We start from the raw sequence: 12,904 nt of genomic DNA on the forward strand, positions 1-12,904 counted from the left end.
TTTGGACCACAACTCTCAAAAGACTATCTTGGAAGTTGTGGAGATAACTTAAGAGGTTGGCTCTAGAAATACTCTTATCAACATGCTAAACTAAACGGAATTTCTTAGAAATACAATCATAATTTCATCATTATTCATATCATTCACTGGCATAGATATAATTTACTGTTCCTTATTTCCCACTTGCCACCTCACAAATTCTTCTATCCACTGACACCAACCTCTTTCTTGCTCCTCACATATATGACATTCCATTTCCTGACTCCAGGAAGTTTCAGGGGCTCTTCCTCTTCACCTCTGCTGCCTGGCTTACCAGGCTTCCTTCAAGACCCAGCTGAAGTCCCCACCTTTTGCAAGAAACTTTTTCCAGTCCTCCTATATCTCAATACCTTTTCTCCAAGCCTACTGTCAATTCACCCTGTTTATACTGTCTTTTTACAGAATTGTTTGCATGTTTCTCTTCCCCATTAGTTTGTGAGTTCCTCGTTTATTCTTTGCCTATCTTTGTATCCCCAACATATGCCAGGCACACTGCAGATGCTTAATAAATGCTACCTGAATAACTGACCATTTTCTAGAGTGGGGTGGAGGGAAGGAATCTTTTTTCTGCCATGGACCATTTAGATACTTATAACAGCATTCGTAAGCCAAACAAAATTATCAACTTAAAAACTCAAGCAATGGGAAGTTGTTATTTCTAGCTTTCAGCTCACCATTGCCTGTAGTTGCCTTGAAAAGGTCAGACCAAATGATTTCATGGACCTTACATAGCTGGACATTCCCCAACCCTGTTCTAGAGCCTTAATAATAGAATTAATATTGAACATAGTGAAAAAGAAGGAAACAGAGTTAGAACAAAGGAGACCAACTCTAACCCTAAGGGAAAATGCATTCACCTCTTAATGAGAATGTTTTCTAACAGTCTGCACAAGAACACAGTATAGAATCATTTCTATTCTTGGCTCTATCACACTGAGCAGTTAGGACTAGCCACTTCTCTGTCAAGTTCCATTTCTTTCTTGGGAAGAATGAGATAAAATCTTTATTTCAGACTCTTCAAAACAAAACAAACAAACAAAAAATAGTTATACTGTGCGACCTGTCCATACACTTTCCACTTTAATTCCCTGAAAAAAACATTCATGGAATGGCCACAGTGTATGAGGCCCTGCTCCTTTATAACTCAGCAGAAAAATGATGGGCATGAAAACAACCCAAGGACAAGGAGTTTGTGTGGTACACAAGAGTATCTGGGATGAATTACATTAGAGCTCAGGTGTCTTAAATCTAAGACCAAAGTCTTAACTTGCTGTGGAGTATCAGGCAAATTAAGACAGCACTAACAGGTTTCAGTACTCTCATCTCTCAGATCATACCAGATCATGTCAAAAGTCTATAACAGTGGTCCTCAAACTTTTTAAATAGGGGGCCAGTTCACTGTCCTTCAGACTGTGGGAGGGCCGGACTATAGTAAAAACAAAACCTCACACTCTGTCTCCGCCCCTCAGCCCATTTGCCATAACTGGGCAGGGTCCCATAAACGTCCTCAGGGCGCATCTGGCCCACAGGCCTTAGTTTGAGAACCCCTGATCTATAGGAATGATTCTCAAAAAGTGCCCATAAATTAACCTTAAAATTAATTGCATATAGATGCCCAGTCTCCCAGTTCTTCCTCTGGTGTAGTCACCTTTCACATTTGGTATGAGGGTTACCTGAAGGTAAGGCACATTAAGCTCAAATTTATAGAGGGTTTAACTAGCATTGGGAGATTGATATCATGAAGTCCAGTTTTCCTATCAATCCCCTCTCCCTTATCTTAGTGATGCTCCTTCTTGCCCTAAAACCTTGCTGTCCCTTACCCTCTTGTTATAACATAAGATGACCCCCAGTCCTCGGTGGCCCAAAGACATCAAAAAAGTAACCTTGGGAAAGGGGAATAAAGCTCCTAGGTCCCTGTTGAGTGGTAGACCATGGTTATAAGGGAATTGGCAGTAGGTGAAATAGTCAGTTTTGTGGAGAAAGAAGGAATTATCTCCCCATGCTGCTGCCTCTATACTAATTCCAGTTCTACCTCCCAGTAACTCCAGTGGGAAGAGATCCTAAAATTCTATGCCAAATTTGGAGAGAATTCCCATGGAGAAAAGGGAGATAAGCGGTTCCTGAAATCACATCCATTTCTATTCAGATTCTGGGAAGAGCTCCTGAGGTCTCCCATTTGCCTGGGGATGAAGAGTCTATTCAATCATGCATCTACTATTTATTAAACCTATATTATGTGTAAAGATTGGTGCTAGGTTTTAGAGAAGAGTCCTTACCTTTAAGACCAAAGGTCCCTGAGATTGATGGCTGCTCCCCAGTGAACTTCTTAGGCGTTTTTTGTTTCCTTCCTGACTCAAAGGAGAGAAAACAAGAAGACCAAATCTGGTCAAATAACCATACAGAAAAGGGTAAACCTTTAGTGACACCCTTCATCCAATCAGTCTAAGACTTCCCCCCACCCCAAGGACTATTCCTACCCAGCTATAACAATGCAAAGAATGGCACAGAAGGGATTCCAGCTCCATCACTCCCATTGCAAAAGTAGATGTACAGACAAAATACGGGTATGAGGGCATGGAGGAGTTCCCCTTAGCTCATTCTGGGCTCTAATCTTACTGTGCTTGGAACGCTCAGGATCCTCTTCTGGGGGTGATACCGGGCCTGTGGCCTCTTTGCTGCCTGTAGCCTTGGTAGCAGGTGAAGCAACAGCCTCCGCTGCAGTCATATGCAAATCCTTTCTCTCACATGTGTCTAGGGCACACTCTCCATTCTCTGGGTGAAGATCCCCTTCTTTCTCCAACTTTGCCTGTTTCGGATGGACAGGGCAGGTGTCCAAGCCCTCAGCAGCCCTGGAAGCAATAGACACAGTGACTTAGGGGAATGGGGCTGGAATCTTAAGAGCAGCTATACCTCTCACACATCCCAACCTGTAAGCAGGATCCCAACCCAGCTGAAAAGTTGTGAGATATCAGACATCTCTCTCTGGGCCCCATGTGTACCTTTTCTTACCACTGCTCCTTCCCACAGATCTTTGCACTTTGCTCTCTGGCTTGTTCATTGGCAACACTTTGCTGGGTGATGCTGATTTGCTGACTGGGATAGGTTTGCTGACAAGGACAGGTTTGCTGGGTGGGAAAGGCTTGTTGATTTGGATGGGCTTAGAAGGTGAGAAGGGCTTACTGGGTAAGATAGGTTTGCCTACTGTAACCGGCTTGCTAGGCAGGATGGATTTGCTGACTGGGACTAACTTAGTGACTGGGACAGGCTTGGTAACTGGGATAGGTTTGCTGAGTGGGGCCACCTTGGTGACTGGGATTGGTTTGCTGACCGGAATGGGTTTGCTGACTGGGACAGGTTTGCTGAGTGAGACCGTTTTGCTGACTTGGACCAGCTTATTGATTGGGACCGATTTGGTAACTGGGATCGGTTTAGCGACTGGGACTGGCTTAGTGACTGGGACCGGCTTAGTGACCGGGACTGGCTTAGTGACCGGGACTGGCTTAGTGACCGGGATCGGCTTAGTGACCGGGATCGGCTTAGTGACCGGGACTGGTTTAGTGACTGGAACCGGCTTAGTGACTGGGACCGGCTTACTGACTGGGATTGGTTTACTGATTGGGACTGTCTTAGTGACTGGGACCGGCTTGTTGGTCTGTACTGGCTTCCCAGGGGGTACAGTTTTAGGCAGGGGGAAAGGCCTGCTAGCTGGGACAGGCTGGTCCATGTGATTCCACAGTCTGTGCTTCTCTAGCTGAGTCTTGGAGGTGAAGGCAGCTTCACAGTAGGGGCATGGGTATGTCAGCTTCTCAGAAATGGCACCCTGAAGAAGAAGAGCAGATAGAGACACATGTGCCCAGGGATGACGGGACCACAGAAACAATGCAGGTCCTGTAGGTGATGTTCTCACTGGAAGCAATGCTGTCCCCAAGTTCCTTATTCCCAAATCCTGACTAGTAACATGGAAGGTATAGAAATGCAAGAAAAGTCTTGCTTTTTTAACTTTTCTTTTCTGCTCTCAACTCCTAACTCTCAGGCTGAAGCCAAAGGCAAAAGAAAAAAGTGTTATGGCTCTTTTTTGTTCCCCCAGAAAACAAACAAAGCAATCAAACATATGGGCTAAGAGGAACAACAGGAGCAGCATGGGCTAAACTTAGAAAGGGCAAAAAAGGAAAACATGGGAGATTACTGATCCCTTTCTATAATTATTCAATTCCCATACAGTAAAACAGAGAGCCCATTCCAGAAAACACCTGGGTCACATGTTACAGAGAAGTTCAATATAATATATACACAACCAAACATACAAATATTATGTTTCATTGTGTCCATTTCTATGCACCAGAGGCAAAAATGCCTGCACCCTGACAACATTCATTTGGTCATTCAGTACTATTATTCAACACCTAATGTGTGTAGGGTCTTATGCAAAGTACTGAGAGAGGCACAGAAATGAACAAGACATAGTCCCTGTCTTCAGTTGAGTAGAAGAGTTACAACATAGACATATAACTAGAAGACAAGATAAAATGTCAATGTGCTACAAGACAGTGAAGAGAGGATTAAAAGGAGAAAGAGATCAGGTCCGGGCAGGGTGATTTGGAAAAACTTCCTAGAGAGGTAGCCTTGAAGGTCAAATAGAAATTACACAGATGCTTATAGTCAGGGAGGAACACTGAAAAAAAAGCATAAGGGTAAAGAAATAAGAACCTTGAATCATATAAAGGTTAAAAGAGGACGGATATTTGATTGCAGGAATAGGGAGATATCTAAGAAACATCAATAAACTTCTCCAAAGGATTTCAAGATTCCTGAGGGGTTAGAGGGAGGGAAATAGAAAAAAGGAAGAGACTGCTCTTGTATCTAAGTGGGAGAAGCTAATAGCTGGTAAAGACAACTTGGCCTTAGCTGAACCCAAACCAAAACTATGTGTGTGTGTGTGTGTGTGTGTATATATATATACACACACATAAGGTGGTGATCATGAAAACCATTTGGTACAGACCAAGAAACAGAGTAGTAGATCAGTGAAATATGTTAGATTCACAAGACACAATAGTCAATGACTATAGTAACTTAGTGTTTGATAAACCCAAGACTCAAGCTTCTAGAATAAGAATTCACTATTGAACAAAAAAAAAAAAAAAAAAAAAAGTTGGGTACTCTGAAAAACAGTGTGGCAGAAATTAGGCATTGACCTAATACCTTATACCATTATAAGGTCAAAATAAGTTCATAATTTAAATATAAGCAAATTAGGAGAACAAGGGATAGTCTATCTCTCAGAGAAAGAGAAAGAAAAAAGGAATTTATGGCCAAAGAACTAGAGAGCATTATGAAATGCAAAATGGATAATTTTGATTACATTAAATCAAAAAGATTTTGCGCAAACAAAACCAATGCAGCCAAAATTAGAAGGGAAGCAAAAAAGCTGGAAAACAATTTTCATAGCCCGTGTTTCCAATGAAGGCCTCATTTCTAATAATTTCTAATGCTAGAGAATTGATTCAAATTTATAAGAATACAAGCCATTTGGTCAAAAAATATGAACAGACAATATTCAGATGGAGAAATTAAATTCATCTATAGTCATATGGAAAAATGTTCTAAATCATTTTGATTAGAGAAATGCAAAGCAAAACAACTCTGAGGTATCACTTCATACCTCTCAGATTGGCTACATTAAAAGAAAAGATAATGATAAATGTTGGAAGGAATGTGGGAAAACTGGGATATTAATGCATTGTTCATGGAGTTTTGAAATGATTTGACTATTCTGGAGAACAATTTGGAACTATGTCCAAAGAGCTATTAATGTCCCAAAGAGCTGTGCATACCTTTTGATCCAGCAGTGCTTCTACTGAGTCTATATCCTAAAGAGACCATAAAAGAGGGAAAAGGATCCCCATATGCAAAAATATTTGTAACAGCCCTTTTGGTCGTGGCAGGGAAATGGAAAATGGATGGATGCCCATCCACTGGGAAATGACTCAATAAGTCTTGGTATATGAATGTAATGGAATATTGTTCTATAAGAAATAATGAATAGGCTAATTATAGAAAAGCTTGGAAAGACTTACAGTGAGCAGAAAACATGACAATATTATAGAACAAGATTATGTGATGATTGATTGATGGACTTGCTCTTTTCAACAATGAGGTGATTCAAGGAAATTTCAATAGACTTGTAATAGAAAATGCCACACACATCTGGAGAGAGATCTATATATGAATGTGGATCAAAGTATAGTATTTTCACCTTTCTGTTGCTGTTCTTGTTGTTTGTTTGCTTGTTTTTTTTCCTTTCTTTTCTCCTTTTGATGTGATTTTTTTTTTTGTACAACATGACAAATATGGAAATATGTTTAAAAGAATTGCACATATTTAACCTATAACAGATTGCTTGCTATCTTGGGGAGGAAGGAGGTAAGGGAGAGAGGAGAAAAATTTGGAGCACAGATTTTACAAAAAAGTAATGCTTAAAGCTGTCTTTACTTAGATTTGGAAAAATAAAATATTATTGAAAAAATACAACATGACCAGAAAGCTCCATAGCTTAGGAACCATAAGATGACTCAAAAATATTTATACGTTAACTTGGAAATATTCATTCTGTAGCTAAACAAGGAAGGAGTAAGAGAGGGCATAGGATACCCCTTTTTGTATTCTTGAGGAGGATCAATAAAAGCAATCCCAGAATTGAGGCATAGGGATAGGGGAGGAAAGAGAAAAAGGAACAATATTGGGACAATCCATAAACAGAATCTACCTAAATACATGGGTTGTCCTTTGAGGTGCAATCACACACTGAGAATCATATCCTCTAGACCTGGTCATTACATATAGATTTCTGACCTTTAAAAAGATTATGATATTATGAATGCATAGAATATTATTGTTCTGTAAGAAATGATCAGCAGGATGAACACAGAGAGCCTTGGAGAGACATACATGAATTGATGCAAAGTGAGATGAGCAGAACCAGGAGATCATTATATAATTCAACAACAATACTATATGAGGATCAGTTCTGAAGGATGTGGTTCTCTTCAACAATTGAGATGATTCAAACCAGTTCCACTTATGCAGTGATGAAGAGAGCCTCTACACCCAGAGAGAGGACTGTGGGAACAGAGGGTGGAATACAACATAGCATTCTCACACTCTGTTGTTATTTGCTTGCATTTTGGTTTTTTTCTGTTTTTCTTTTTCTTCCTTCTTGATCTGATTTTTCTTGTGTAACCAGAAAACTGTATAAATATGTATATGCATTTTGGATCTAACATGTATTTCAACATATTTAACATGTATTGGACTATCTGGCAGATAGGGGAGGAGGTGGGGGGAAGGAGGAGAAAATTTGTAACAAAACGTTATGCAAGAGTACATGTAGGAAAAATTACCCATGCATATGCTTTGTAAATAAAAAGCTTTAATTAAAAATAAAAAAAGATACTCATACAGAAACATTCACAATGTGAGAAAAAACACCTAAGTATTCTGAAACATGGCAGCATCCAAAACAGATACACTTGATCTGTACACCTCCTCCCAGGAAAAATACTCGAATCTTCCAGACAGACTGTGTGTGTGTGTGTGTGTGTGTGTGTGTGTGTGTGTGTGTGTGTGTGTGTGTGTGTGTGTGTGTGTGTGTGTAGATACATCAATATATATGCTGCCATAGGTGTAATGCTTTATAAATTTACATCTGAAGTTTTAGCCCAAAGTTCTTATCATTAAAGTCTCCCTGCTCTATCCCTCCTCCCCATCTCCACTAGTTTCTCTTCTTTATTTTTCCCAAATCCTAAACTCCATTCACATTGAGAAGACTTATAATATAACTTTCGGCAAGCCCCACAATTCAGTCAGTTGTCTTACCCCCTGGCAACGCTGATAATGGTACTTGAGTCCATAAATACTTGGGAATTCCAGCCAGCATCCTGAGTTTGGACACTTCACCCGGGAGTGGGCTTTGAATTCATCCTTCCATTGGTTCATCAAGGAGAGCTGGGATAAAAAAAGAGGTGGAAATATCCAAGAGTTTATATTGCATCATATCTAAACTTTGCCCCAAGTACAGTGCATGGATTTGTACACAGCAAGCATTAATGTTGAATGAAGTTGAGTCTAGGTGAGCTCCCACTGCCCATTTGATAAAAGAGACAGTAGTTATCTCACACTTCTTTTGTTCCTTCTTCAAATTAACCCCCAATCAACCCCTTCTTCTTTTTTACCCACGTATCTGATATTCCCACTTTCAGTGGGAACTAGACTATACTTCTTCACTTACCTCTCTTTCAGAAAAACAATAACAAGATGGATCCTCAATGGACTCACTAGTCCCCCCCAGTCTTCTCTGTACCAAATAAGCCCTGGCCAGGGGAAAAGCCACTTTAGCTACATGGATCTGTGAGGACCATTACTTTAGAACCTTATAGACCTTAGCTGGCTTAACTTCAAAGACTATTTGCTTTAAAAATATTTTGTTCAATCATTTTTCAGTTGTGTGCGACCCTCCATGATCTTATTTGAGTTTTCTTGGCAAAGATACTAGAATGGTTTGCCATTTCCTTCTCCAACTCACTTTATAGATGAGGAAATTGAAACAAACAGGGTTAAATGACCAGTTAGCTAGTAAGTGTGTAAGGTAGTATTTGAACTTAGAAAAATTAGTCTTCTTGACTCCACTGTACCACCTAGCTGGTTATTTGAAGAGATAATTTAAGGAATTAAAGGGAGGCAGCAAAGTACAATGGAAAGAGTGCTGCCTCTAGAGTCAAATGGAGTTAGGTTCAAAATCTGTCTCTGATGCTTACGACCTGTGTGACCTTTGATAAGTCACTTCATTTTTCATGGCTTTAGTTAATTCATTTGTAAAATGAAAGACTTATATTAGATGGCTTCTGAGGCCAGTTCTATCTAGATTTATGTATGATCCTAATAATAGCTAGCAGTGATAAAGCACTTTAAAATCTGCACAGTACTTTACAAATATTTTCTCATTTTAGCCTCTCAACAATCTTAGAAGGTAGGTGCTAGTATTATCTCCATTTTACAGATAACAAAGCTGGGACAGCTAGGTGACTTAGTGAATAGAGCACCAGCCCTAAAGTCAGGATGACATGAGTTCAAATTGATCTCAGAAACTTAACCCTTCCTGGCTGTGTGACACTGGGCAAGTCACTTAACTCCAATTGCCTCAGCCAAAAAAATAACTATCAGATAAGAAAACTGAGGCAGACAAAGGATAAGAATAAGTGACTTGTGTATATTATATATATATATATATATATATATATATATATATATATATATATATATATATATATATATATATATATATATATATATATAGCTAGCTTATAAGTGCCTGAGGCAAAAATTGGAATTCCAGTCTTCCTGACTCCAAACAAGACTCCATACCACCTAGCAGCTATTTTTTTTTCTTAAAGGACACAGAGAGCCTCTATCGTTCGGAGTTGAAGGGAGGCTTGAGTGTTTTACTCTATCTAAAAAGAACCTTAGATGGGAAATATCTGGGCAGTGGAAGGGCAGACAGGATTATACAAAGCTTGCCAGGTGCTCAGGGAGCCAGAGCAGTGGTTAACAGTTTTATGTCTGAAGAGTAAAGGAAGGAAAGAATAGACACAGGGTTCCAGATTGGGGAGAAGCTCACAGGAATGTCTCTCAGTGCCTGGTTCTCGACCTTTGGCCTTCCTTTCTTCTTACCCTCCATCTTGTCACTAGTAGAATTTCCTGTGAACAAAGCAGAGGCAAGGATTATTGAACTTGGAAGTGTAGGAGATGTTCTCTGCCCTTCTTCCTCCCAAGAATGAGAAGTTTCTGCTCAAAACTGAAACAGGGCAATCATGTCCCTAGAAGGGCAGAGTTTATTCCCTTAATGAGTCCTGTACAGTTTTCTATTAATGAAACTGATGCCCACTTGGATCTAAGGTAATCTCTTTATCTATAATATATGTATCTTATGTGTATCTATTTATTTAAGCTTTCTCCTCCATCAGGATGTAAGCTTCTAGAAGATAGGAACTGTTTTTGACCTTTTTTGTGCCCCTTGCACTTAGCATAGTGCTTGGCATATAATAAGTGTTTAATAAATAACAAGTAGAATACTTAAAGAGAATAGGGAAAACAAGTATATTAATATAGTATAGGTAGAATTATATACTTGTCCATAAATTCTAGAAAGCAATTTAGAACTGTGCCCCTAAAGTCACTAAAGTGTGCATAACCTCCTTGATTCAGTAATATCACTACTGGACCTAAATATGGGAGAGATCAAAGAAAGACAAAAAAAAAAAAACCCAAACATATAAACAAAAACATTTCTAGCAATTCTCTTTGTAGCAGAAAAGAACTGGAAACTAAGGAAGTGTCCACCAAATGGAGATGTCTGCACAAATTGTGCTCTATGAATAAAATGTAATACTATTATGCCATAATAAATGATGAATCATAAGCTATTCCCCAATAGATAAGCGATCAAATGATATGAACAAATTTCTCAAAAGAAGAACTTCAAACTATTAAAAACCATGTGAAAGAATGTTCTGATCACTAATAATAAAAGAAAAGTAAATTCTAAAAAGCCCTAAGGTTTTACCTCACACTCAACAAATCATTAAAGACGAAAAAAAGATGGCAATAGTCAATGTTGGAAGGGCTGTGGAAAAATAGATACTACTGCACTGTTATTGGAATTATGAATCAGTGTGACTATTTTACAAATCAATTTGGAATTATACAAATAAAATAAATAAAATGTCCATATACTTTGGCCCAGAGATTGTACTAATGGGCTTATAACTGAACTAAGTCTTTGACAAGAATAAAGTCCCCATAAACACCAAAATATTTATAGCAGCATCAATTGGGGAATAGCTAAACAAACTGTGATATATTTAGGTAACAGAATAACACCAAGTTTAGCAATAAATATGAAAAATACAGAAAAACATATAAAGACTTACATGAATTGATGCAGAGTGAAGTAAGCAGAGGCAAGAAAACAATATACACAATGACTACAGCAATGTAAATGGAAAGAACAATAACTGCTAAACAATCAAAAGCGAATGTTGCAAAATTCCAAAGAATAAGCATGATCCCAAAGAAGAGATGAGAAGTCATTCCTCCCAGATACTTCTTCACAGAATTAGTTCAGATATGGAACATTTCAAACCTTCTCAATGGATTAATCAGTTCTGATTTTTTTTCTTCCTCTTTTTTTTAATTCTCCCTCTTTTTCTTAAAAAAAAAAATGCCATATTGAATAAATTGTGGCATATGAATATTATGGAATATTATTGTTCTGTAAGAAATGACCAACAGGATGATTTCAGAAAGGCCTGGAGAGACTTACATGAACTGATGCTGAGTGAAATGAGAAGGACCAGGAAATCATTATATACTTCAACAACAATACTATATAATGATCAATTCTGGTGGATGTGGCCATTTTCAACAATGAGATGAACCAAATCAATTCCAGTAGAGCAGTAATGAACTGAACCAGCTACACCCAGAGAAAGAACTCTGGGAGATGACTATGAACCACTACATAGAATCCCCAATCCCTCTATTTTTGTCTGCCTACATTTTTTATTTCCTTCATAGGGTAATTATACACTATTTCAAAGTCTGATTCTTTTTGTACAGCAAAATAACTATTTGGACATGTATACATATATTGTATATAATTTATAATCTATCACATTTAACATGTATTGGTCAGCCTGCCATCTGGGGGAAGGGGGAAGAGGAAGGAGGGGAAAAATTGGAACAAAAGGTTTGGCAATTCTAAATGTTGTAAAATTACCCATGCATATATCTGGTAAATAAAAAGCCATAATAAAAAAAATATGCCATAAGGGATGGCTGTAAAGATATTAGATGAAATTATAATGAAGTAAAAACAAAAGAGTGATAACATGTTTTAATAAAAGAAATAATAAAATGAACAGAAGTAGTGAAATTTGGAAAGACTTAAACTGATACAGAATGAAGCAAACAAAACCAAGGGAATAATGTATATAATAATAATAATATTGTAAAAGCAAATAATTTTGTAACACTTTTACCTCTGATCAATAAAATAACCAACACAGATTTCAGAAGATGATGAATGATGAAGTATACTACCTTCCTCTTGGCAGAGAAGTGACAGACTCAGTACGCAAAATGAGACATATTTTTTTGGACATGACCAATATGGGAATATATTTTATTTGACTACACATATTTTGTTATGAGTTCTTTTCTTTCTAATAGGAAAGAGAGATAAGGAGAAAAGAAAATAGTTTTTTTTTTGTTAACTGTATAAAATAATTTCAAAAAAATACCATATTAAAAGTAGGGAGAATAGCTAGGACAGATTCACATCATCTGATGATCATTCCAGTTACTGATATTTCTATTTCTTCTTCTATTTCTAATTACCCCTGCTCTGAAAGCAAATTGGCCAAAAATTATTTATATACATACATACACATATACAAAAATCATACATAACACATAAATATGTGTTTATATGTTTAGGATATTGTTTAGGATAAGTTTAGGATAGCTTTATATGTAAAGCTAACTTGTATTTGGATCCAGAAGAGGTGTATTTTTTTTGAAATTATATTTTATATACAGTTAACAAAAAAAACTATTTTCTTTTCTCCTTATCTCTCTTTCCTATTAGAAAGAAAAGAACTCATAACAAAATATGTCCTTTTTTGGAGGTGGGATAGCTGATTAGGTTTTACTCATTCTCTGATTTTACTCACAAAGTGCAATCTAAAGGTCTCAGTCCAAAAAGTCATAACTTGCAAATGGACAGTACACATAGAGATAAATCTACACC

The 12,904-nt window shown here is 37.8% G+C and overlaps 1 protein-coding gene across 6 annotated transcripts in view; it reads right to left on the bottom strand.

The window, feature by feature from the left end:
• SAMD10 (sterile alpha motif domain containing 10) overlaps positions 1-12,904 on the bottom strand; it is a 65,673-nt gene that overhangs the window by 17,757 nt on the left and 35,012 nt on the right. For all 6 annotated transcript variants that reach the window (XM_074288913.1, XM_074288914.1, XM_074288912.1 and 3 more), the window contains 5 exons: positions 9,713-9,792; positions 7,915-8,043; positions 3,039-3,859; positions 2,656-2,888; positions 2,316-2,387 (listed from right to left, as the gene is read on the bottom strand). In XM_074288913.1, coding sequence (XP_074145014.1) covers positions 2,316-2,387; positions 2,656-2,888; positions 3,039-3,859; positions 7,915-8,043; positions 9,713-9,792 — 1,335 coding nt within the window. The remainder of the gene's footprint in view (positions 1-2,315; positions 2,388-2,655; positions 2,889-3,038; positions 3,860-7,914; positions 8,044-9,712; positions 9,793-12,904) is intronic.

Source organism: Sminthopsis crassicaudata, chromosome 2, assembly GCF_048593235.1.
Source record: "Sminthopsis crassicaudata isolate SCR6 chromosome 2, ASM4859323v1, whole genome shotgun sequence".
Classification (NCBI taxonomy): Eukaryota; Metazoa; Chordata; class Mammalia; order Dasyuromorphia; family Dasyuridae; genus Sminthopsis; species Sminthopsis crassicaudata.